Source organism: Anomaloglossus baeobatrachus, chromosome 1 (genome assembly GCF_048569485.1).
Source record: "Anomaloglossus baeobatrachus isolate aAnoBae1 chromosome 1, aAnoBae1.hap1, whole genome shotgun sequence".
In the NCBI taxonomy this organism is placed as follows: Eukaryota; Metazoa; Chordata; class Amphibia; order Anura; family Aromobatidae; genus Anomaloglossus; species Anomaloglossus baeobatrachus.
Genome location: NC_134353.1, coordinates 118,478,257 through 118,500,726, shown reverse-complemented (window position 1 = coordinate 118,500,726; position 22,470 = coordinate 118,478,257). Strand labels below are relative to the sequence as shown.

At 43.1% G+C, this 22,470-nt stretch overlaps 1 protein-coding gene across 2 annotated transcripts in view; it reads left to right on the top strand.

The window, feature by feature from the left end:
- The window catches only part of BEND4 (BEN domain containing 4), a 209,058-nt gene that overhangs the window by 77,040 nt on the left and 109,548 nt on the right, over positions 1-22,470 (top strand). For both annotated transcript variants that reach the window (XM_075333957.1, XM_075333963.1), the window contains exon 2: positions 15,451-16,023. In XM_075333957.1, the coding sequence (XP_075190072.1) occupies positions 15,451-16,023 (573 nt within the window). The remainder of the gene's footprint in view (positions 1-15,450; positions 16,024-22,470) is intronic.

Below are 22,470 nucleotides of genomic sequence, written 5' to 3'. Positions count from 1 at the left end.
TAATAAAATTTATGAACTTTTTTCAGCAAATTTGCTCGTGTTCTCCTCTTTTTGAACTATGTAATATACAGTAGATTACATATATATCTTGTGTGTGCATGTATGATATATATATATATATATATATATATATATATATATATCTATATATATATATATAGATATATATATATATATATATATAGATATATATATATATATATATATATATATATATATAAAATTACATAGTGTATTACATATTTACAATTTATTACAGTTTTTTGTGTTCTAAAGTTGTATTCCAATAAATATATTTTATGTTCTATCTAAATATCTTGATTATTGTATCATAAAAATGGTTAAATGTCTGATCTTCACATTGTGCTACAATAAATTTATCACTTAAATATAAGCAATATACTAAATGTTATTATTTAGTATGTTTATGTTGAAAACTTTTTTTTGCCACTTACATAGTGTATTACTTAGTGTTATATATAATACTATGTAATACACTATGTAAGTAGCAAAAAACAGTTTTCAACAAAAACATAGTAAATAACATTTGTGCAGTCTATGAATTTGTTCTAAGAAATAGAATTGCTTCCATCAGATCCTCCTTCATAGATGACTTCAAATCTGACCTAATAATTTTAAGGCTAGAGAACAACCTCTCTACACTAACTTGGGTTGGAGGCAAAGCCATAACCACATGGGCAACATCTCTAACAATTTCCGGGTATACAGGAATTGCCTCATGCACAGTCAGTTTTGATGAACGGTCAGATTTTTCTATTTCTTTGAGAGCAAGTGAAAAATGTTACTGAAATCTGGTCAATCTGCTGCTATAGGAGACGGAGTGAAATGTTTTTCCTTGCCGCAACACTTTGCTGCTCCATGTCATCCAAATACTTGTCAAAGTTAAACTCCTCATCTGATGAGGATGAAGATATTGCAGCAGTAGCACTGTCAGGACCCAAGTCCTCTTGCGCCTGGCAGTCCTGTAGCTGCTCATCCTAACTGCTACCTCACTCAAAGCTTCTTTTCCTTTAGTAAGCTGTTGATCATCAAGCAGTATATGATGACTTGGGTCCACATAAACAGCTGCCAGAAGAATTTTATTTTCCAATAGCTGTGTCTCTCTCCGTTTCATTGACGCAGAAATGCCATCTGCGATTAAACCTCCTCTTTGGGACAGGCAAAATAGCAAGTTCTTCCACTCTTTTATGAAAATGCCAGGAGTTAAATCCTCAGCTTGTAATTTTTTAGTCACGGTAAATGGGTGATTAAGCAATTCCTTCAGTTCAGCCACCTGTGTCCATTGACCTTCATTTAAGGTTACATTAGGGTTCACCATATCTATAAGAAACGATTTTAGTTCAAGCAACCGCTCAGTCATTAAATAAGTGCTGCCTCACTGAGTGGCTTGATCAACCATTGCCCCTTTCCCAGCACGTCTCTTCAAGATGGAATCAATTTTAGGGGTTCTGGCGGCAATAACCAACTTCCTTACTTTTCCAATCAGATTTCCAGCATGTCCGCCCAGTTTCACACATCCGGCTTTTTGCCGGTTTGGCGGATGTGGCGCACGCCAGTACAGTACGATACAGTACAGTGGCAGCACCACAACTTCCGGGTCACATGAAAGCATGTGACCGTCGTTTGTCGCGCTGCCACTGTACTGTATACACTGTATTGGAGTGCACGCATCCGAAAAACCGGCGAAAAGATGGATGTGTGAAACCAAGGTCCCTCTTGCAGACTATCTCTTATTGCCAGCTGCAGCGTGTGCACAACACTGCGCATGTGATGAATATGAAAGTGTTTTGAAGCAGCTTCAACAAGATCATCTAATCCTAAAGTATCATTTTGCTGTTCTTCTGTTGTAATATCTGTTTGTTCCTCAGTTACATGAGCAGCACTGTGGCTCCATCGCTAACATACTAAATCCTAAATTTTCTTCTAGCTGTTGTTCATTACTCTCATTCATCAGTGTAATTGTACTTATGTTTGAAGCATTGTTCGTTACAATGGCAAGAACCTGTTTTTTTTTTTTGCATTCCTAATCTTGCAGAACTTTTTCCACTAAGGCCTGGAGAAACTGGCTGATGTGATGAGCTTTAGTATCTGTTACTGCCAGTGTCTTACTAACAATTTCTTTCTTGTCACAAACATATCGAACATTGATGGCAAAATAATTCAGTGAAATGCAGTGACTCCGGCACCCAGCAAAGGCAATGGGTGAAAAGATAGGACATTCAGGCACAGCGTTTTGTGAGGATCCTCCCAAAGAATGAGGTCAGTTTGTGGCGTTTTTCTAATCTGCTTTTGCTATTGAAAGCATTATTTATGAGCTCTATAACCTTTCAGGTGATGCGGTTTTTTAAAAAGCTGATCTGCAGCTGAAAAACGTATCCTCAAAAAATGCAGTAAAAACGCTGTGTGTGAATGTAGCCTTAGATCAGGAATAGAACAGACATTTATAGGACATTTCATAACTTTCCCAAATTCCTATGAAAACATTTTTATCACACTCTGCATTGCACTATAGTCTCCAATTTATTATATATTTTAGGAGTCGGAGGCGATGCATTTTATACCGACTCCACCAAAATGAGCTCCGACTCCACGACTCCGACTCCACAGCCCTGGACGTGCCGCAGATTTCAAAACCGCTGTCCTCAAATTCAGTCAGAAAGAGAAAAAAGAAGTGCTAAGGCTATGTGCGCACTAGGCGGATTTTACCGCGGATTTCTCGCGGATTTGCTGCATGTTTTGCTGCAGAAAATGTTCATAACCTTTCTGCAGTGACTCACCAGCAAAACTTCTAGGAAAAAAAAAATGCTGTGCGCACTAGGCGGATTTTGACAGCTCCATGTTTTGCTGTGGGATTCCCGCAGCAAAAAGAATTGCATATCACTTCTTTTCCGCAGGTAGCTGCGGCATTTCACTCCATTGACTGTAATGTAATTGTGAAATCCCGCAGGGAATAACACAGGAAGCAAATTCTGTGCGGTTCATTGCGTTTTCCTGCGTTATTCCCTGCGGTATTTCTCATTTTTCAGGACATAATGTTCATCACTGCCCTGCATTTTGCAGGGAAGTGATGTCATTATGACAGGAAGAGGAAGCTGAGCAGAGAGTAAACACACACATATCAGACACAGACATATAGAATGCACATAGAAATCAAACGTACATATTAAAAAATAAAAAAACGTGGGCTCCGCTGTATTTTTACCGTCCAGCCGAGGTAAACACACAGCGGCGGCCCGGTATTCTCAGGCTGGGGAGGGCGAGGGCCATGGTTAATGCCTCCCCCCCCTCCCGCAGCCGAGAATATCAGCCCGCAGCTACCCCGGGACTGTCGCATCCATTATGTGTGAAGCCCCATTACCTTCAGGTCGCCTCAGGGTCTTCAGGGACTTCACGTGATGGGAATCTTCTGGCCGCAGGTAGGTCAGGTTAACTTCTATGGGAATCGTGACGCCACTCTCGGTAATTGCGGTCAGGGGGTGACCGCACTGCAGTTTAGGGAACACCTGGGGCTGATGGTGGATGCAGTCAGTTGTTGTGGCCTCCCGAGAGTGAGGCTGGCCCCAGGGCCCAGAGTAAGTGTGTAATACCACAAGTCGCAGAAGAACTCACACACATGCAGCAATGTCTTTCAGGGTTTTTACTCACTTTCAGATGGTAGCTGTGAGTCAACCCGGGCGATGCTATGATGAACCAGGTGAAACCAGGTATCCCTTCAGCTGATGTAGGGGTGACTGCTGACTCGCCTTCCTAGCCCTTCTTATTTGGGGTGACTCCTTACTTGTAGTATTGCAGGCATCATCCAGGGAAATCGCAACTGCCGTTCTCCCCTTTCTGGCCCGTTTGCTCGCAGCGTGGACCAAGGTTAAGATGGCTCCAGGCTCAATCCTCCTTATGGGCCTCCTCATTGCTGCTGATGCTGCGGTCTCTGTGTAGGTTGGTGAGGCACATACAGTACCCTCACCAGCAGATTTAGCAGGCCGAGTAGATGGGTTTCTGCTCTGGGGACCTGTTTTCCCGTGCGGGCTTGGTCTACTGGTAGTCCCCATACTCAGCCACCCCCTGATACTGTCCTAGGTGGTTTTCAGGCGGCACCACTGGGTAGCCTCTCTCCCCCGCCAGCAGCCACAACAGGTGCAGGGTCTGACAGAGTCCTGCTCCTCTGCTCTACCCTGCAGACGCGGCTCCTCCACTCCTCCTTTGGCTGCCACTGCACACTCTCCGTCTCCAGTCCCACTACCCACCACTAGCTGGGATGCAAGGGCTACGCCCCCTGCCTGGATCTACCCAGGGGTCCCCTCTAAGCTGTGTGTGTTCCTGGTTACTAAGTATCTGTGTGTCCACACCCTAGTCAGCCTTTGGGATTACCTGTTTTGTACTCACTCAGCCTGAGTGCAGTACTCAGTGGTGCCTGACCAGGTCAGGGGCGCCACATATGCGACAGTCCCGGTGTGTCCCCGGCTCTTCCAGATTGCCGTTATGCGGTGGCAATCAAGGTAATAATGAGGTAATGGCAGCGGATCGCTGCCACTAAGTCCAGCCTTAATCATGGCAGCGTCTATGAGACAGCTTACATGATTAACCCGTAAGTAAAGTGAATAAACACACACACACCGAAAAATCTTTTATTTTAAATAAAATAGCAAAAAAGCCCCCTCTTTCACCATTTTATTAACCCCCCAAACACACAGCTCCGCCGTAATCCAACAAGGTCCCACGACGCTTGCATTCAGCTGCGTCTGACACATACTCAATGCAGCCTCATAACGAGACTGCAGAGGTAACTAAAGGACATTTCTCACGGTCGGTAATGTGAACACATTACCGCTCGCGAGAACTGCGGTGTGTCCTCACAGGGACTCTATCTATTGATTGATTGATCTGTCCTCTATCTATTGATTATCTATCCATCTATCTATCCTTCTATCTATCTATCTATCCATCCACTATCTATCTATCCCTCTATCTATCCTTCTATCTATCTATCCACTATGTATCTATCTATCTATCCTACTATCTATCCTATTTATCTATCGATCTATTTATCTATCTATCCAACTATCTATCTATCTATATTTTATTTTTTTTTTTTTTTTTTCTTTTCAATGTGCTTTATTGCATTGAATGCATTAAAACACATGTACCAACCTGCGGAAAAACCACACCAAAACCGCAACAAAACTGAAACAAAACGCTTGCGGATTTCGGTGCTTTTTTTGCGTTTTTTTTCCACGGGTGCGGAAATCTATCAGAGCCTGCGGAATTTTCTTAAGAAAATTTCCATTTTCTAGTGCGCACACGGCTTAAAGGTTTCTGAAATATTACAGCTTATGCTGGCACTGAAAGGCTATGTGCACACGGTGTATTTTCTTGTTGCAGTTTTTGATGTGTTTTTTTGACAAATCTGCATGCCTATCCTGAAGCCAGAAAAGTCTGAGATTTCTGAAGTGTTGTGCCCAAATTGCTATTTTTCTCTCTTGCAGATTTGGTGCAGATTTTGTTGCAGAGATAATCTGCAGAATGTCAATTATTGGGGTGTTTTTTCCTGCGTTCTTTAGCCCTTCCGTGCGTTGATTTCATTAAAAAAACACATGTCAAAAAAACACACCAAAATGCGCACCAAAATATGCACCAAAATGCATGCATTTTTAGGAGCGTTTTTCTGCCAGAAGGTGCAGACTTTATACAGAAAATTTCTGCAGCGTGTGCACATACCCTAAAAGACAACATTTAATTTGCATTAATAAAATGCTACAAAATCGCTGCATGTGAACAGTAGCCACTTTGGCACCATTACTAACAATAGAAGTAAAATTTGCCATAACATGAAGTTAATCGGGTTTTTATCAGCCGCGCCAATCAAATTTGATGTGTTCTTATGCCTGATGGTCCTGAGGAAGGGAGCTGAGACTCCAGAAACGTGTAGACCTGTGCAAAATAAAAGATTCATTAATCTGAATACCTGAGAAGTGATCATTGGTGCGGCTGATAAAAACCCGATTTTCTTCTATTGTTCTCTGTTATCTGCCGTTTGGGTTGCTGCTGCCGTGATCCCAGTTTTCCATGCCTATATAGTAGTTATGACTTTCACAACTTCATTTGGTGAGTATTACTGCTCCCTGTCTTTACCCCCTGTGTTATTGGGGTAAAACCCTATTGCGCTTCTTTTCCACAGCTCTCTACCCATAACATGAAGTAAATGACCATGACATACACCTGTACGTGTGTGGCAAAGTGACGTTATAACACTAAGCTTTTTTATGTTATGCAGAATTATTTGTATAAAAATCATGTATGCTAGGAACAATTTTTTTTAATATGTGTAATAATCATAGCAAATTATCATGAATGTGCAGTGTGTAGCATTTACCATAGGTAAATTTGACACTTTTAACATTGCAGGAGGGAGAGTATGGGGTTATACATAGAGGAGAGAAAGTATCTAGAGTCTCAGGGAGAGCAGAGAAATAAGCTATAGAAAGGGATAAAAGCACATGAAGAGGAAATAGGATGTCATGCTAGGTACGGGGAAGTACCAAGCGAATGGCAAAAAGGAAGGGAAGGGAAACCTTGTGTCTAAGGAAGGGGGAGATGGTGACCCCAGACCAAATCTACTCCTGGTCCCTGGGGTCCCTTACCACCCTACATAGGTTCCGCACCTATGCACTGAGCCGTATATGACCGTAGGTATCCCTAGTGCTGGGCCCTAAATAGGGAATGGATGGGATGAGTTCTTCATCAACCCTATTAAACACTATAGAAGACACAAGGAGGACACAGGGCAATATGCATGAACTACTTATCTACAGATGACTCAGGTAGAATTTCAGCAAGGTTTTCAGCAACAATACCACAGAGGAGTACAAGCCACCTGCTTGCAACCAAGGCTTGAATGAACTGAAAAATATCACCAGCACCAGTCCAAAGAAGGAAGGGGTATTTAAGCACCAAGAGAATACTGATGATCAGTAGCTGGGAGGAAGGCGAGCTCCTGTTGGATCCAAAAGGGAGAGAGATGAATCCAGCAGGAAAGCGACCTATACCAATGAATACTGACAGCAGGAACAACGGAAAGTCAGGGAGCATTCTGCGCAGCCAAACGCTGTGACCTTCTAAAGCCAGAAATCACGTGACTGTCTGTCACTTGTGACATAGGAGTTCTGCTGATATATGAGCTAATGTAATATACATGTACAGATGTAATACACAGATAACACATCCAGCCTGTATTACTGGGAGGGGCAATCTCATAGGATAAAACACCGTAACTTGGATCAAGCTGCAAACTGCTTATCAGAGGTTCTTAAAATGAATGAAGAGTGCAGTTTGAATTTTATTAAACAAAAGTTGCCACTACCTATATATAAAAATATTTTTTCCATGACTGTGTCTATAGCCTTTAAATAGACTGCAGAACTAACACTTGTATAATATTAGTCTCTTCCTGGGGCGTAATACCTGTAATGCTGAGTGATAGACTTCTAAAATCAAACATTTAAAAAAGATTGATGCATAAATAGATGAGTGCTGTGATATTTGCCATTTATTGAGCGGTTCATTACTAAGGCGGCCGGCTCCTGCACCTCTTCTACAGTCGCTACATCAAATATTTGCAAACATAAAAGAATGGAAGAATAAGAATGGATTTTCCAAGCATAAAACATGTTCCTTGCTCTGTCACTAAACCGCAAATACATTTTATGCTTATGCCTATTTTTGCTTGTAGAAGTATCAGAGGAGAAATCTTCAGTTAATGTACAGAATATGTAAAGTGTATGTTTTCCAATGCAGATTTTACAAAGAAAGCCCAGTGCAAGAGAAAGCAATTACTTCTGTTCACGGCGTCTGACAGATTTACATACAAAAGCTTTTACATGTAAATACATCTCGGAGATAAATATATGTACAAAGCCCTCATAGATATGTTACAGTCTCGCTGAGGGTATACGTGCTCAGCTCATTGGCGGTACACATGAATGAAGATATTTTTACAGGGTAAAACATAAATAAGTAAAAAAAAATAAAAACAAGTTATAAACTAGGTTTATACTTATTTTATTCTGAATTTCCCTCTTAGGGGTACTTTGCAAGTTGCGACATCGCTACTGCGATATCGTCGGGGTCAAATCGAAAGTGACGCACAATCGGCGCCGTTAACGACGTCGCAACGTGTAAAGACTAGATGTGCCGATAAATGATCGCAAAAGCGTCGTAAATCGGTGATCTGTGTAGTGTCGGATATTTTCATAATGTCGCACCAATAGGAGATACGATGTTTTTCGTCGTTCCTGCGGCAGCACACATCGTGAGGAACATCTCCTTACCTGCCTCCACCGCCAATGCAGAAGGAAGGAGGTGGGTGGGATGTTTAAGCCCCTCTGCTTCTATTGGCCGCCTGCCGTGTGACGTCGCTATGACACTGCACGACCCGCCCCCTTAGGAAGGAGGCGGGTCGCCAGCCAGAGCGACGTCGCAGGGCAGGTAAGTGCGTATGAAGCTGCTAATGTTCGCTACGGCAGCTATCACAAGATAGCGCATGTGCGACGGGGGCGGGTACTATCGCGCTCGGCATCGCTAGCCGATGCTAGCGATGTCGCAACGTGCAAAGTACCCCTTAGTGTATGTCACTGCTTCAGACAGTGATTGGCTGCAGTGGTAACATACCTGTGTCAGGACATGGTTTCTGTTGGTGGTCCTGGCAGGATTGGAGCCAGAGCTGTGAGAGATCAGTAAGGTGAGTATGACTAAAAGGATTATTCCCATCTCCAAGATCCTATCCCAGTATGTAGTAGGTGTAATAATAATATTAACAAATACCTCCAATTAGAAATGCAGTATAGTTCTCCTGATATAGCCTCATATGCAGGGCATTTTAGCTCAGGTATCCATGGTTACGACCACTATCTAAATGTCACTATAAGAGAGGATGGAACCATGGATACCTAAGCTGCAATGCCCTGCACATGAGGTAAGAGACATGGCTATATCAGGAGAACTATACTACATTTCTAATTGGAGGTATTTGCTAATTATTTAATAATTTGCTTATTATTACACCTACTACATATTGGGGTAGGACCTTGGAGATGTGAATATAAGAGGTAATGTAATTAATAGGGTTTTCCCATTTCAGAATACTTCTGCCTGCAGGTACAGTGACTGCAGGTAGACATGGCTTCCTTTTCAGAGAATTCTGCCCGGAAACCACCTGAATAATCACCGCAAAAGGGCCCCATAAAATGGACTTTATGTGCAGCAATGTAAAAAAGAGGTTGCTGTGCATGTGTTCTATGTTATCTAACTTCTTTTAACCACTTTATGGTTCGAAAACCCTAAAGAAGTTAAAGAAAGTGCCATGTTCATTTTCCCCTAGGAAGCTACCCGCTCGCTATACTCATTAGTATAGTTAATAGACGACATCATCAGAGTCGCCGCAAGACCAACAGCAAAGTCAACTATGAAGCCTCCTAAAGCTGGTGTCACACTAAACGACAGCGACAACGACGTCGCTGTTACGTCACCATTTTCGGTGACGTAACAGCGACCTTGTAAGTCGCTGTTATGATCGCTGCTTAGCTGTCAAACACAGCGACGCAGCAGCGATCATAACGTCGCTACATGTGCAGAGAGCAGGGAGCCGCGCTTAGCGCTGGCTCCTTGCTCTCCTGCAGCACACATCGGGTTAATTAACCCGATGTGTGCTGCAGCTACATGTCACAGTGCAGAGAGCAGGGAGCCGCGCGCACTGCTTAGCGCTGGCTCCTTGCTCTCCTTGCTACAGTACACATCGGGTTAATTACCCGATGCGTACTGCAGCCACATGTCACAGTGCAGGAGCCGGCACTGGCAGCAAGAGCGGAGGCTGGTAACCAGCGTAAACATCGGGTAACCAGGGAAAGGTCTTCCCTTGGTTACCCGATGTTTACGCTGGTTACAGCTTACCGCAGCTGCCAGTGCCGGCTCCTGATCGCTTCATTTCGTCGCTCTCTCGCTGTCACACACAGCGATGTGTGTGTCACAGCGGGAGAGTGACGACCAAAAAATGAAGCTGGACATTCAGCAACGACCGGCGACCTCACAGCAGGGGCCAGGTCGTTGCTGGATGTCACACACAGCGACAGCGACGGGACGTCGCTGCAACGTCACAGAAAATGGTGACGTAGCAGCGACGTCGTTGTCGTCGTCGTTATGTGTGACACCAGCTTAAGGAAAATGATATCCAGAGTTATCTTGAAGCAGCTTTGCTTGTGAAAACTCGGCAGCTGCATGAGTATCTAAAAGTCATGGCGAGTATATAGTCTTTAGTGGAATAACCCTTTAATTTGATTTTTTTTTTAAATAATATTCTACCCTGAAATAAGCTATAATCATGACAGGACAATCATTTAAATGACAAGTTTGAGGTGGTGGAGTACCGAGCACCAAATTCATTAGGAGGTGCACACCACTTCAGAAATTTGGCGCCTCTTCTCTTGGGTGTACACGCCAGGCACCTCCCCAGTAATGCGACTCTAGACAGAGACATGAGTCCTTTGTGATGTAAAGAAACACTGGTACTTTTAATGAATTGTTGGCGTTGTGTTATAGGTGTGAGTACAGCTGGTTAGGTGCTCTGGAGCTGTGCGCCCACAATGAGATTTGAATGAGTTTTTGATGCTGCGTATTTTCGCTTGGTCAAAAATGCAGCGTCTTATAGTCACAGTAAAGTGGATGGGATTTATAGAAATCTCCTGGCCTCTGTGTGTCTTTTTTACACAGCGGAAGCTGACCTGCGGGGCGGTTTTCATATCCTCAACATGTTAATTACCCTTGCAGCACACTGACTTTTATGTGCAGAACTTCCCCATAGTCTTCCAATAGATGTATAAAAGGCACGTGTGTTTTTTAGTGGAAACGCATCAACAACGCATGTAATCCACACGTAAGTTTATCAATAAGGTTTTGTCAAAGTCAAATGCCAGGAAGCATCAAAAACAAAGCAGCTTTGTTAAAAACATGACCAGCCAAAAGGAGACAAAAACACAGTGTCAAAAACGTGATAAAAACCCCCCACAAGTAACCTAATTTACATTAAAGGTGTAGAAATAGTGCACAAATTCTGTAACATCAAAAAACAAAAGCTCATTATGGGAGCTCAGCGTAAGGCCCCTTTCACACGTCCGTCAAACACGTGCGAGTTTGGTCCGTCCCGTATATACCGGAGACACGGACAAACGTGTACCAATGTTATTTAATGTTTGAGGACACGTGCGTTTTTCATTAAGGTCCGTGTGTCCGTGTGCGTGCTACGTTTCTGTCTCCATTTTGCACGGAAGCATGTCCATTTTCAGCACGCAACACGCACGCACGGACCCAATGAAAGTCAATGGGTCTGTGCGCACGCCCGAGTGACACGGACGCATCTCTGTATGCTCCGTGTACGTTTTGTGCTTTTTTCATGTGATGTCGGTCTTTTTTCTTTTTCTGTTTCGTTCTCTCCCTCAGTCCGTCGGTCGGTCGGTCTCTCTCTATGTCTGTCGGTCTGTCTCTCTGTCTTATCTGTCCCTCTCGCAGTCTGTCGGTCAGCTCCCCCCCTCTCTCATACTTACCGTTCCCCGATCTCCGGCGCGGCGCTGCACGGCTGTTATAAAAGCTCCGGCGGCTTTTCCTCTTTTGAAAAAGCCGGCCGCTCATTAATCAATCTCGTATTCTCTGCTTTTCCCGCCCACCGGCGCCTATGATTGGTTGCAGTGAGACACGCCCACACGCTGAGTGACAGCTGTCTAACTGCAACCAATCACAGCCGCCGATGGGCGTGTCACTATGGAGCAGAGAAATAAATAAATAATTAAAAAAAAACGGCGTGCGGTCCCCCCTCTATTTTAATACCAGCCAGATAAAGCCATACGGCTGCAGGCTGGTATTCTCAGGATGGGGAGCCCCACGTTATGTGGAGCCCCCCAGCCTAACAATATCAGCCAGCAGACGCCCAGAATTGCCGCATACATTAGATGCGACAGTTCTGGGACTGTACCCGGCTCTTCCCGATTTGCCCTGGTGCGTTGGCAATCAGGGTAATAAGGAGTTAATGGCAGCCCATAGCTGCCACTAAATCCTAGATTAATCATGTCAGGCGTCTCCCCGAGATACCTTCCATGATTAATCTGTAAGTTACAGTAAATAAATACACACACACCTGAAGAAATCCTTTATTTGCAATAAAAAACACTAACACATACCCTTATTCACCACTTTATTCAGCCCGAAAAAGCCCTCCATGTCCGGCGTAATCCACGGACCTCCAGCGTCGCATCCAGCTCTGCTACATGGAGGTGACAGGAGCTGCAGAAGACACCGCCGCTCCTGTCAGCTCCACGCAGCAAATGAGGTGAGTAGCGCGATCAGCTGCTGTCAGTCAGGTAACTCACGGCCACCGCTGGATCCAGCGGTGGCCGCGGGTAACCTCAGTGACAGCTCAGCTGATCGCGCTACTCACCTCATTTGCTGCGTGGAGCTAACAGGAGCGGCGGTGTCTTCTGCAGCTCCTGTCACCTCCATGTAGCAGAGCTGGATGCGACGCTGGAGGTCCGTGGATTACGCCGGACATGGAGTGCTTTTTCGGTCTGAATAAAGTGGTGAATGAGGGTATGTGTTAGTGTTTTTTATTGCAAATAAAGGATTTCTTCAGGTGTGTGTGTGTATTTATTTACTGTAACTTACAGAATAATCATGGAAGGTATCTCGGGGAGACGCCTGACATGATTAATCTAGGATTTAGTGGCAGCTATGGGCTGCTATTAACTCCTTATTACCCCGATTGCCAATGCACCAGGGCAAATCGGGAAGAGCCGGGTACAGTCCCAGAACTGTCGCATCTAATGTATGCGGCAATTCTGGGCGTCTGCTGGCTGATATTGTTAGGCTGGGGGGCTCCACATAACGTGGGGCTCCCCATCCTGAGAATACCAGCCTGCAGCCGTATGGCTTTATCTGGCTGGTATTAAAATGGGGGGGGACCGCACGCCGTTTTTTTAAATTATTTATTTATTTCTCTGCTCCATAGTGACACGCCCACCGGCGGCTGTGATTGGTTGCAGTTAGACAGCTGTCACTCAGCGTGTGGGCGTGTCTCACTGCAACCAATCATAGGCGCCGGTGAGCGGGGAAAGCAGGGAATACGAGATTGATTAATGAGCGGCCGGCTTTTTCAAAAGAGGAAAAGCCGCCGGAGCTTTTATAACAGCCGTGCAGCGCCGCGCCGGAGATCGGGGAACGGTAAGTATGCGAGAGGTGTACTCCATTCAGTCACTCTCGTGATTAGCGGTCACCGGTGAGTCCTTCACGGGTGACCGCTAATCAGGACGCGACACCCAGACAGAGCCGCGGTATGACAATGAAGTCGGGTGAAGTTCACCCCAGTTCATTCTCTACGCGCGACTTTGTCTGCTGTCAGCGAGTATGTATCTACGACATTGTGCATCACACACGCATAAATTCACATGGACAATGCATACACATGTCAGTTATTTCTCTCACGCATAAACGGACAATCAACACGCACACACGGCTAGCATATGGCATTCACACAGATGGCACACGGACACAAAAAAAGGACACAAAAACGGAAAACGGACCCGAAAAACGGACGTAACACACGTGTGTTTTTTCACGGACGTGTGAAGGGGGCCTAAGTCAGTGTTTCTCAACCTTTTGAAAACAAGTGTTCTCAAGTCAAGGATATGATGTCAGAGTTCCATAATGATCACACCATGATCACACACAGTGCATAAACTCCCAGACTCCAAGCTCTAGGGCAGTGATGGCGAACCTGTGCCACTCCAGCTGTTGCAAAACTACAATTACCATCATGTCTTCACAGCCAAAGCTTTTGCTTTGAATGGCCAGGCATGATGGGAATTGTAGTTTTGCAACAGCTGGAGTGCCACAGGTTCGCCATCACTGCTCTAGGGCAAGGGTCCCCAACCTCTAGCTTGAGAGGCATATGTGGCTCTTGGGCCCGTGAGGTGTAGCTCCCTGCCGCCTGTCAGCTTGTAGCATTAGCACCAGGTCTACCAAATTTCTATGATGAGCAGGTCTCCAGATTGTGACTTTTGCTATAATTCTCACACAGAAGAGCAGTTCTGAATGCAGGTTGGGTAGGAACCCCATTATCTTGATATACTTCCGTGTTGTGATTTCTGTGGAAAAGCTTTGGCTGATCTTATACCAGTAATGGGTGCTTTGGACTTCACTACTGTGAAGTGGGCAGGAGCTGGATGTTGCTCGCAATCCTCTCTCAGCTCAGTTTAGCTCACGACCCTCTCTCAGAGCTCAGTGTAGCTCACGACCCTCTCTCAGAGCTCAATGTAGCTCATGACCCTCTCTCAGAACTCAGTGTCGATCATGACCCTCTCTCAGAGCTCATTGTAGCTCACGACCCTCTCTCAGAGCTCAATGTAGCTCATAACCCTCTCTCAGAGCTCAATGTAGCTCACGACCGTCTCTCAGAGCTCAATGTAGCTCACGACCCTCTCTCAGAGCTCAATGTAGCTCATGGCCCTCTCTCAGAGCTCAATGTAGCTCACGACCGTCTCTCAGAGCTCAATGTAGCTCACGACCCTCTCTCAGAACTCAGTGTAAATCACGACCCTCTCTCAGAAGTCAATGTAGCTCACGACCCTCTCCCAGAATGTGGCGCTCACGGTCAGAAAGATTGGGGACTACTGCCCTAGCGATTAATATTGGCAGTGATCAGGTCTGTTATATTATGCTAATGCAGGATACCCAACTTCTCATATACATACAGTAGCACCACTAAAATGTACTGCTGGATGTGAAGTTTTTTGGTGTCACTTCTCACACTGGCAAATAATTGGGAACGAAGGTTCCTACAGACCCTTGTTCTCGTTTTTTTTCTTGTGTAAACTGACTGTCAATTAAAATCATTTTTAGGCTTGCTTAAAAATTATGTTTTTTGACAGCAGATCATCCTATGTAAACAGGGCGTACTGCATAAAATTGTTTACAGGAAGTGATAAAAGTACATGGAAATGGGGGAAGAGCTCTTGAAAATGATGTTGTACAGTATCTGAGTTTGGGGGTCTAGATTTTTACTTATGTGACACTTGATGACTAAAATGTTATTTTTGATCATTCCTGTTCTTTCCTATACAGAGTATTGAACAATTTTGAAAGAACTCAATTGGTTTCTTGAAGAAAGCAGTTAATATGTGGTACATTTAGATTTCTTGCTTTTAATACATGTCATTGTTAATTATGCAAATCAATAGGCACATAAGCAATTAACTTTACATTCCAGTGAAAGCTTGTTTTTCTTGTCAGACTGAATAATGGGTGATTCTGTTCGTTAATGAGGGATTGGACCCATGCAGTCTTTTTTATTCCTGATGCTTTTGTACTCTTTTTGTTACTATTTTTGTTCTGTTTTTGCAGAGAGCCGAATGATTCTTGATGCCTTTGCCCAGCAGTGTAGCAGAGTTCTCAGCCTGTTGAACTGTGGGGGTAAACTTTTGGACTCCAAGCCTTCTCAGTCTCTGGTGTCATGTGTGAAACAGGAAAATAATGGTTACAGTGAGAGGTCGGACCAATGTCAGTTTAGTAAAACCTTTCCCGGCCAATCGACAGACAAACCAGATGTAGAAATGCAGTACATACAAAAAAAGCAACAGACCTCAGCGTTTTTAAGGGTCTTCACAGATTCACTCCAAAACTACCTATTGGCCGGCAGCTTTCCTGCTCGTAATACCTCATCTTCAAGTGATTATGGTAACTTGACAGACATGGATGTTCTTTCATCGTCTCCTGTGCACACAATGGGTGGATGGGCGTCTCCTGCAACTTCTGAATCACACGGCCACCCATCTTCCTCAACTCTTCCAGAAGAAGAAGAGGATGATGACGAAGAAGAAGAAGGTTACTGTCCAAGGTGTCAGGAGCTAGAACAAGAAGTTATCTGTCTACAGCAGGAGAATGAGGAGCTCAGAAGGAAATTAGAAAGTATCCCAGGTATTCTACAGCTTTCATTGTCTTATTATTTGTCTTATTATTATTCTTCAGTGAAAAGTTGTCCAGTATCAAGGTGGTGTGTTTCTAGTGTCATCGACTGTCACTGTGCTAAGTATCTGGTGCGATTTTCCTCTGAACCAGTTCCTTAAAGGAGTTGTCTACTTTCAGGAAAGTGGGCCCCAACTTTGTAAAATGACAAAGTCAGCAGGTACTCGCCCTTCCTGGGTATAGCGCTGGCTCCCTGCTCCTACTACGGTCTCTGTGAATGCTCCAATTGAATGACTGAGTTTTGAGGTTGACGGCACGTGTCGTTGAGCTCAGAGGACAAGCTAGGATGGCTAGAGCATTGACGCGCATTGACATGATGTTACCACTGCAGAAAAAATATTTGAGGCTGGATCAGCAACGGAGAGCAAGCACTGGACCTAGGAAAGGTGAATACCTGCTGACTTTCTTATTTTAGCTATTTTACAGAGTTGGGGGCCCATTTTCCTAAAAGTGTACAACCCTAAAAACACTATTAAGATAAAAATGTAACCTTAAGACAAACCAAAAGAAAGAATGAAGGGGGTTTTACCAACATTAAGACTTCTTACTTTATTAAAGACTCAAAACAAAAACAAGTAGAACCGGATAGCAGGAATACAGGAGGATGCATGAGACGTGTGGACGACGGTCGTTTTGCGCTTTCCAGTACTTCTACGGATTCTACGGGTTTTTGTATGAGTCTTCAATAAAGAAAGACGTTTTAACACCAGTAAGTGCCCTCATTCTTTCTTTTGGATTGTCTTTCAGGTCCCTGATCTTTCAGAAGAAATGAATATAGAGAAATCGGCACTCAGATCCAATTCTTATGAATTTTTTTCTTTTTATTCCATTTCCAAGGGGATACAGTAATATAGCAATGACACGTTTCAGTCTCACATTTTAGATATTTTTCAAACAATCGTTTGAAAAAGGTGTAAGATGTAAGACCGAAACGCGTCATTGCTATATTGCTGTATCCACTTGGAAATGGAATAAAAAGAAAAAAAATGCATAAGAATTGGATGTGAGTGCCGATCTCTCTTTATTGATTTATTTTAGAGTCCATCCTTGGATTCAAGCACCACGAAACAGAGCAGTGTGCCTGCCTTTTTTTATATTACATTTGATGTTTCAGAAGGTGAGCACGACCACAAGTGTAAGTGTGAAAACAGCAGGACTTCTCCTTTCTGTGAGCGGCTGGTTCAAAACCACCCGGTTGTGTAGTTCCGTTTTTTTTTTGTTGATTTTTGTAAAAATGTACCCGTAAAGAAGGATATAAGTGTTTGATCATATCTCTGACTTCTGAGATTACTGTGGCTGAAAAACCAAAAGTTGTTGAGGTGGTACTACTTGTTACTTACAGCAAAGAGAGGGCAGCAGTTATAACCTGCCCAGGCCAAGGAACTAATGCACTAGCAGGATCCCCCAATAATGTGGAGGCATCACAGGTGCAAAAGAAGCAAATCACTCACACACTTCCAATGAATGGAGGAGGCGATTGCCGGATGATAAAATTGCACACAAGTGGCTTGTATAGGGCACTGTTTACACATGTAGGTACACAGTAACTGGAGAAGCCTATTAGTCACTCCCAAACTATTCAACAGGCGGGCTGCGCTAGTACTATCCAAGGGTGCTAACCAGTTACTGTGCACCTACATGTGTGAACGGTGCCCTATCCAAGCCACTTGTGTGCAATTTTATCATCCAGAAATCGCCCTCTCCATCCATTGGAAGTGTGTGAGTGATTTGCTTGTTTTGCACCTGTGATGCCTCCACCTTATGTAGGGTCTTGCTGCATCCTGCTAGTGCATTAGTTCCTTGGCCTGGGCAGGTTGTAACTGCTGCCCTCTATTTGCTGTAAGTAATTGCTGACTTTTTGGAGGAGATTTTATCCTTCTTTTTGTTGCTTGTTTTATTATGGTGTTACTAGTTGGAAACAAAAAATTCTCCAAGTTTGACTACTAAATCAAGTAAAGCAAAAAAAAAAAAAATCCCATGCATGAAAACTGTGTCAAAGACTCCCCCCAAAAAATATATATATACATATATTTTTAAGTGCTCCTTTTTGTTGATTTTTGAGCTATAAGACTTCATGTAAAAGAAAAAGAGGGTGAATACCGGTATATCTTAAGAAACCTGTTCTTTTAGCTCATATTTCTAAGAAATTATTTGATAGAATAGTATAATTCAACATATGTACGTAGCGATGGAGCTGTCATCCTTCTGTTTAATATTTCTGGCTGTCAACATCTGATTCCACAAATAATATTCCTGATCTGTTATTAGACCGCCGCTATTCTCCTGTTACCTATAGATTTTCATTGTGTTGCTTTTCTGAGATGCTCAGGAAATTGATGAATGGAACATTGCAGATTTTCTATCGAACTCTGATAGCTCTGCAATGCTCAATCGATCGTCACATGCATGAAGCTCAAAAATTTGTCATGTCACCAGGGAGAAGTAGGGCACATCAGCAGACGTCTGTAATTTCAGCAAATTGCAATATACCATACATTTTCATGTTCTCTGATCATGGGTTGTGTTCCAAATCGTAGATTGCAATTCACTTCCTTCCATTTTCACCGCCTTGCAGAATAAAATGCCCTGATAAATATTGTAAGGTTTTGTGTGATGTTATTATTATTCTTAATCTAAAGGGCTATTTCCATCTCTAAGATCTTATCCCAATATATAGTAGGTATAATAATAATAATAATAATAATAATAATAATGATAATACTAGCAAATGCCTTCAATTAGAAATGTAGTATAGTTCTCCTGATATAGCCATGTCTCTAACCTCATGTGCAGGGCATTGTAGCTTAGGTATCCATGGTTACATCCATTCATATAGTGACAGTTAGTTGCTCGTGGTCACAGCCATGAATACCTAAGCTGCAATGCCCTGCACATGAGGTAAGAGACATGGCTATATCAGGAGAACTATACTACATTTCTTATTGGAGGTATTTTCGAATATTATTATTACACCTACTACATATTGGGATAGGATCTTGGGGATGTGGATATAAGAGGTAATGTGAGTAACCGGGTTTTCCCATTTTAGAATACTTCTCCCTGCAGGTATAGTGAGTGGAGGTGGAGGCATCTTTTTCAGGGCAATTCCACCCAGAATCCGCACAATCGCCACAAAAGTGCCCCATAAAATGGACATTATGCACAACAATGTCAAAAAGAGGTTGCTGTGCATGTGTTCTGTCTTATGTCACTTCTTTTAACCACTCTGAGGTTCGGAAACCCTAAAGCACTTAACACTAGAAGTCGCAGGAATTTCGAGCTCCATAGGGTTCCAATGATAGAAATGTTAAATGACCCCTCTCTGGGACTTCTAGTGTTAAAGAAAGTGACCTGCTCCTTTTCCCCTAGGAAGCCATCCGCTCTCTATACTCAACAGTATAGTTAATAGACGACAGCATTGGAGTTGCCGCAAGACCAACAGCAAAGTAAACACGAAGCCGTCTAAAGAAAATGATATCCAGCGTTATCTTGAAGCAGCATTGTTTGTGAAAACTCGGCAGCTGCAGCGGTATCTAAAAGTCGTGGCGTGTATATAGCCTTTAGTGGGAAAGAAACAAAACAGTGCTTTACTCACCCTCCCATGTTCCAGTGTTGGGTCTTTGTTGCTTCTGTCTCTATGCAATGACGTCACATTGACCGCGCTGCAGCAAATCACTGAGCTAAGTGGGGCTCAGAACTAGCTTATTTAATTCCATATTCCATCTGTAACTTTATTTTAACAAAGCCAATTCATCAAGACTTGTGTTCACTCTGGTCTTGATGAGAGGCCATTTTTTTCTAAGGTACTTTAATTAAAAATTCCCTAAGCTTCCCTCATTACACTAACTGCTTTTGCTTTTTTACTACTTATCTTTTTGATGACACTTTGTTTGAGAATCCCCCAGTGTATGCTGGGATACTCAAACAGTCATCAGAGGACAGACAGCATAGGCTGTGGTCACTGTCACAGTCTCTGCCCCCTTCCTGAAACAAAGCGTCACCAGTGATGCCCGTTTCAGGGGTGTGGCTAGTCCCTGCACTACTGAATATGCGTTGGTTGTAATTTTTGAGAATTGCTCAATAGATTCTTGTCACTGTGCAATATGCACCGGCTTTGAGCAAAAGTAACGTGCTGGCAAGAGAGTTTACCTGTTAGTGTGCATATAAGAATACTTGACATATATTCAGTAGAGAAGGGACTAGCCCAGCCCCTGAAATGGATGTCACTGATGACGCTTTTCAGGGAGGAGCCAGAGGCCCCCTTATGACACTTCCTTATAATATCCCAGCATGCACTTGGGATTGTCAAAAGAAGCACCATCGAAAGGAAGTAGTAAAAAGTGACTGAAGTAAGATTCCTGGTGTAGAGGTATATCACACATGGTTATGAATTAAATGGGCTCTGGTGTCATGACCCAAATTCATGAATAGTCTTTTTAGGGTATGTTCACATATTGACTTTGTTGCTGCTTTTTTTTCTGCAGCAAAACCTGCTCTATTGGCAATAAAAAAGCGACTTTCAGAAATCAGGTTTTGCTGCATTTTCTGCTGCATTTTTGGTGTCAATTGTCTATAGTACATATTTAAATAAAGTTTCTCCACCACAAAAGCAGCAAAAGACCCAGCTGTGTTTTTTTTTACTTTCTCATTCCTTTCAATGGAGAAAAAAGCTGAAAAAACACTGAAAGAATTGACATACTGCTTATTTCAAAAACGCAGAAATTTTCCATTTCACTCATGGGAAAAAAAGCCAGTGTGTGTGTGTGCAGGAGATTTTGGGATTCTAATAGCTTTTGCCGCTGCTGTAAAAAAACAGCTTTTAATTTTCAGAGAACTAATTTAAAAAAAAATGCAAAAAAACCCCATACATAGCCTTAATTATTTAAAAAATCACAAATCCTTTAAAAAAATACTCTTACATTTTCTTTTTAAAAGGAATCTGCCATCAGTATATTACAGCCCTAAAAAGGCATGTATGTAAAAGTGCTTTAATGCTGATTAAATCTTTACATTGCTTGTAAAAATCAGTTTTGCTATTTTAGAGCGATACATAGTTGAAATTGTATGCTAATGAGTCACAAGTGCAGTGGGCGGGCGCTGCACTTACAGTGCTCCTGCCTCTCTCCCTATTCCCTGCCCACTGCCTGCCTCCTCTCTCTGATTGACAGGTCACTGAGACAGAATTGACCTGTCAGTTGAAAGTCGGGGAATAGGGTAAGATGCAGGAGAGCTGTAAGTGTAGTGTCCGACCAGCTTCACTTGTGACTCATTAGCATAACATTTCAACAATGAATTTCTCTAAAACGGAAAAACTGATATCTACAAGAAAGGTGAGGATTTACTCAGAATTAAACTGCATTTACACACGTCATTAGTATGGGTTATAATACAACAAGGGAAACACATATTATATAGAGTCATTACACACAGAGTAATCTGTTTCAAGTGTTTATTTTTGTTAATGTTGATGATTATGGCTTAGAGCCAATGAAAACCCAAAATTATCTCAGAAATTTAGAATAATTAGCACAAAACACCTGGAAAGACTTTCTAAGCATTTAAAATGGTCCCTTAGTCTGGTTCAGTAAGCTACACAATCATGGTGAAGACTACTGACTTGACAGATGTCCAGAGGACAGTCGTTGTCACACTTCACAAGGAAGGTAAGCCACCCACAAAAGGTCATTGCTAAAGCAGCTGGCTGTTCACAGAGGGCTGTATCCAAGCATATTAATGGAAAGTTGAGTGGAAGGAAAAAGTGTGGTAGAAAAAGGTGCACAAGCAACTGGGATAACCGCAGCCTTAATAGGATTGTTACGAAAAGGCCATTCAAAAATTTGCAGGAGATTCACAAGGAGTGGATGGACTGCTGCTGGAGTCAGTGCTTCAAGAGCCACCACACACAGACGTATCCAGGACATTGGCTACAAGTGTCACATTCCTTGTGCCAAGCCACTCATGACTAATAGACAACGCCAGAAGCGTCTTACCTGGGCCAAGGAGAAAAAGAACTGGACTTTTGCTCAGTGGTCCAAGGTGTTATTTTCAGATGAAAGTAAGTTTTGCATTTCATTTGGAAATCACAGTCCCAGAGTCTGGAGGAAGAGTGGAGAGACCACAATCCAACCTGCTTGAGGTCTAGTGTGAAGTTTCCACAATCAGTGATGGTTTGGGGAGCCATGTCACCTACTGGTGTAGGGCCACTGTGTTTTATCAAGACCAAAGTCAGCACAGCCGGCTACCAGGACATTTTACAGCACTTGATGCGTCACTCAGCCGACAAGCTTTTTGAGGATGGAAATTTAATTTTTCAGCAGGACTTGGCACCTGTCCACACTGCCAAAAGTACCAATACCTGGTTTAATAACCACAGTATCACTGTGCTTGATTGGCCAGCAA